Source organism: Mus pahari, chromosome 5, assembly GCF_900095145.1.
Source record: "Mus pahari chromosome 5, PAHARI_EIJ_v1.1, whole genome shotgun sequence".
NCBI lineage: Eukaryota > Metazoa > Chordata > Mammalia > Rodentia > Muridae > Mus > Mus pahari.
Genome location: NC_034594.1, coordinates 33,449,645 through 33,453,856, shown reverse-complemented (window position 1 = coordinate 33,453,856; position 4,212 = coordinate 33,449,645). Strand labels below are relative to the sequence as shown.

Below are 4,212 nucleotides of genomic sequence, written 5' to 3'. Positions count from 1 at the left end.
ATCACCAAAGGATGCAGGACTGGAACTCAAGCAGGTCAGAAAGCAGGAGCTGATGCAGAGGCCATGGAGGGATGTTTTTTACTGGCTTGCCTCCCCTGGCTTGCTCAGCCTGCTCTCTTACAGAATCCAAGACTACCAGCCCAGAGATTGTCCCACCCACAAAGGGCCTCTCCCCCTTGATCACTAATTGAGAAAAATGTCCCACAGCTGGATCTCATGGAGGCATTTCCCCAACTGAAGCTCCTTTCTCTGTGATAACTCCAGCTGTGTCAGTTGACACAAAGCTAGCCAGTACAGTGATCCTAACTAAATTGTGAATTATTCTGTGGTAATGAGTATATATGAAAGGACTTGGTATTAGCTGAGCATGGTGGCACAAGTCTTTAATCCTAGTACTCAGGAGGCAGAGGCAGACAGATCTTTGTGAGTTCAAATCCTACCTGGTCTACAAAGTGAATTCTAGGACAGCCAGGGCTCTGTTACATGGAGAAACCTTGTCTCAAAACACAGAAACAACAACAACTATTAGATAGATAGATGATAGATAGATAGATGATAGATAGACTTGATGTTTTAACTTATGATGGAACTTTCCTTGGGTTTAACATTTGGCCATTGATAGGAGGAATATAGCAATATAAATTCTCAGAAGAAAGCTTTCCTTATATCATTCTCTTTACGTGAACCAGTCAAATCCTCCACAGGATGCCATTTGGCATGCTCAGAAAAGTCATTGGTAAATTAATTTACTTGGGAAATTTGTGGATCAGCCCCATCTTAACAATTCTGTGACTCGGTTGAGAGGAGCTCCCTCTGTTGACCAGAACTGCCATCTGTGGCCCTCCCTGCTGGCCGGCACCATTGCATCTAAAGAAGGACACCTGGGAGACAATACATGTCATGGGGATTTAGACCTTAGTGAGCAGAGAACGGTCCCCTGACTCTGGGTTTATATTGAAACACACTCATTTCATGCTTTTGGAAACTAACTGCTTTCTAAAAACTGCAGTTTGTATACACCTTGCCTTTTTCTCAAACTTAATTGTCCAAACAAATTTATGAGGTGTGCACGTGTCTACGTGCTCATCACTGTGGATCAGGTCCCCAAATATGATCCCTATTTAATAACTCATTCAAGTCACTTGGAAGATTAAAGTCGTGTGTATTCCTAGAGAGCTCAGCCAGTCCATGCTCTGCTAGACTGCTTTGCTTTCTATAGTTCTAGTCATAGCTATGGTCTGTTTATGTTGAAGAGGTTAAAAACTGTCAGTGGCCGGGCATGGTGGCACAAGCCTTTAATCCCAGCACTTGGGAGGCAGAGGCAGGCAGATTTCTGAGTTTGAGTCCAGCCTGGTCTACAAGAGTGAGTTCCAGGACAGCCAGGGCTACACAGAGAAACCCTGTCTCGAAAAAAACAAACAAACAAACAAACAAAAAAACCCAAAACACAAACAAACAAACAAAAAATCCTGTCAGTGGAGTACATAGCTGGCTTACCAAAAACCTGAACCCCTCACCTGTCACCCAGGACAGACTAAAGTGGGTATTGGATAACAACCCAGACAGGAGGCAGAGCACTGCCTGGTACTGTGAGCACATGGCAGGTAGAGCTAAGAGGATCACAGTCTTACCTTTACAGAGTATTCAGTATAATGTTTGCATGCATTGTTTTTCCGAATCAGTTGAGATGTTCTTACGAAGTTTCAGCACAGCTGGGCTCGGTGGCTGAGGTGAGAGGATTCAGAGTTCAGGGCTCTTCTGAGCCACAGAGTGAGCTTCAGAGTGGCTTAGGCACTGTCCATATCAAGACCCTGTGAAAAAGAAGGCAACAGAGAAAAGCAAAATAAAGAAAATCCATCAGGAACTGGTAAAAATCCGTTGCTGCCGGTCAGAAAGGGAGTCGTGTATAGAAAGGATTGCCTGGGAGGGATGTGGCGTCTCCTCAGTGGATTCAGCTGTTTTTTTTTTCTCCCTTTGCTTTGCAGCGGAGATCAAAATCTGTTTCAAATACTACCATGGCATTAGTGGAGCCCTGCGAGCCACAACCCCCTGTATTACTGTGAAGAACCCAGCTGTGATGGTGAGTTCTCCTCATTGCTGGCTTCCTCCTGAAGCCTGTGTAGAGTTCTATTTCTGCCTGGGCTACCCTGTCAGAGTCATAAGGGACAATGACAAGGAAATACACGATGGTATGGCCACTGTTTTAGGAAAGGAAATGTGTAACAAGGCTTCCATAACTGCATCTGTTATACCAGTCAGTGGGAAAACACTTGCTACAGAGCGACCCTGCAGTGCAAACTGCTCTTCAAGGGAACACTGGGAATCACGTGGTCTTCTGTCATGAAGGCTTTTACATGAGGCTAGTAAGATAGTAAGAAATTGTGATACTATATCTCAGGTGGATTTACATGAATTCAGTGTGTAAAATGGAAAATCCACCCAGTGAAGTCATAGCGATTCTGTCTAGCAGTCGCCTCAAGGAGCTTTCCCCCAAAGAGCTTACCTCAGAGGTCTTAAGTTTAAATCCCTCACAAAGTGCCCTGTAACAGTGTAAAGCTTGGCCACTCACTGGGAGCCAACTTCTTCATCAAGCCCTCATGTGAAGAAGCACAATTATTACTTTGAAAGGAAACCCACCATCTCTAAGAGAATGGCAGTCTCCTGCCAGGCGTGGTGGCGCACGCCTTTAATCCCAGCACTCAGGAGGCAGAGGCAGGCAGATTTCTGAGTTCGAGGCCAGCCTGGTCTACAAAGTGAGTTCCAGGACAGCCAGGGCTATACAGAGAAATCCTGTCTTGAAAAACCAAAAAAAAAAAAAAAAAAAAAAGAGAGAGAGAGAGAGAGAGAGAGAGAATGGCAGTCTCCTAAGGATTGCTTTTACAGATTTCTGACTTTTTTCTCTTGTTAGATCAACTTTAAAAATCAATAGTTCTCATAATTGACTGATGGTTTAGGAAGATTCTTGGCTCTAATGTGTAAATCCTTAAAGGATTTGTCATTAGTTAAAAATATGCTTATAAAAGTCTAGATAAAAATTTGACTCCTATGTCATAGAATCTTCACTCTGTGTGTGTGTGTGTGTGTGTGTGTGTGTGTGTGTGTGTGTGTGTGTTTTATAGAGATGTTGCATTTTTGGAAACAGACAGGTCATCAGGTTAAATCCCCCAAATTGAGAAAGCATTATCTGCAGATGACATTTTTGAGATTGTCCGACCCTGTCCAGTGCCTCTGAAGCAATCATTTCCCTTTACTCATTATTCAGCTGTTTCTGGTGGGTGTGTCTGCTACGTGCTGAGTCTCCTGCTGGGACTCAGATGCTAAGAAGAATGGGGGGGGGGTGTCACTGTCACTGTTATACCAGGGACAATGGTGGCTCAAGTCAGATCACTTAAGTTGTCATTGTATGAGGCCGAGTGAAGTGGCGCTATGATCAGAAAGTTCTGAATGAAGGACAGTCCAGATGATGAATAGAAGCTACATGGGTGTCCTTATTACCAGGTGAAANATCTTCTGGGTATATGCCCAGGAGAGGTATTGCTGGATCTGCCGGTAGTACTATGTCCAGTTTTCTGAGGAACCACCAGACTGATTTCCAGAGTGGTTGTACAAGCTTGCAATCCCACCAGCAATGGAGGAGTGTTCCTCTTTCTCCAGATCCTCACCAGCATCTGCTGTCACCTGAATTTTTTTTTTATTAAATACAAGAACTTTATTTTTATTTAGTCCAAAGGAATATAGTGTTAAGGAAAGGGACCACACCTCCTGAAACCAGTGTCCACGCCGTCGCATTTCAGTGGGAAGAAAGCAATATTCAAAACACCTCACCTGGGTATTTCCAAAACATTGAGATGTGGGTGCTCATCTGTCATCAAGCAGTGGGAACCCAGGGTTTTTGGCTCCTTCGGTGGTGCTGCTGTCACCTGAATTTTTAATCTTAGCCGTTCTGACTGGTGCGAGGTGGAATCTCAGGGTTGTTTTGATTTGCATTTCCCTGATGATTAAGGATGTTGAACATTTTATTCAAGTGCTTCTCAGCCCGTCAGTATTCCTCAGTTGAGAATTCTTTGTTTAGCTCTGTACCCCATTTTTTAATGGGGTTATTTGAATTTCTGGAGTTCAGCTTCTTGAGCTCTTTGTATATATTGGATATTAGTCCTCTATCAGATTTAGGATTGGTAAAAATTCTTTCCCAATCTGTTGGCAGCCTTTTTG

General features: G+C 43.7%; 1 protein-coding gene across 3 annotated transcripts in view; it reads left to right on the top strand.

The window, feature by feature from the left end:
* The window catches only part of Hecw2 (HECT, C2 and WW domain containing E3 ubiquitin protein ligase 2), a 373,974-nt gene that overhangs the window by 235,692 nt on the left and 134,070 nt on the right, over window positions 1-4,212 (top strand). For all 3 annotated transcript variants that reach the window (XM_029538487.1, XM_021197433.2, XM_029538488.1), the window contains exon 4: window positions 1,986-2,080. In XM_029538487.1, coding sequence (XP_029394347.1) covers window positions 1,986-2,080 — 95 coding nt within the window. The remainder of the gene's footprint in view (window positions 1-1,985; window positions 2,081-4,212) is intronic.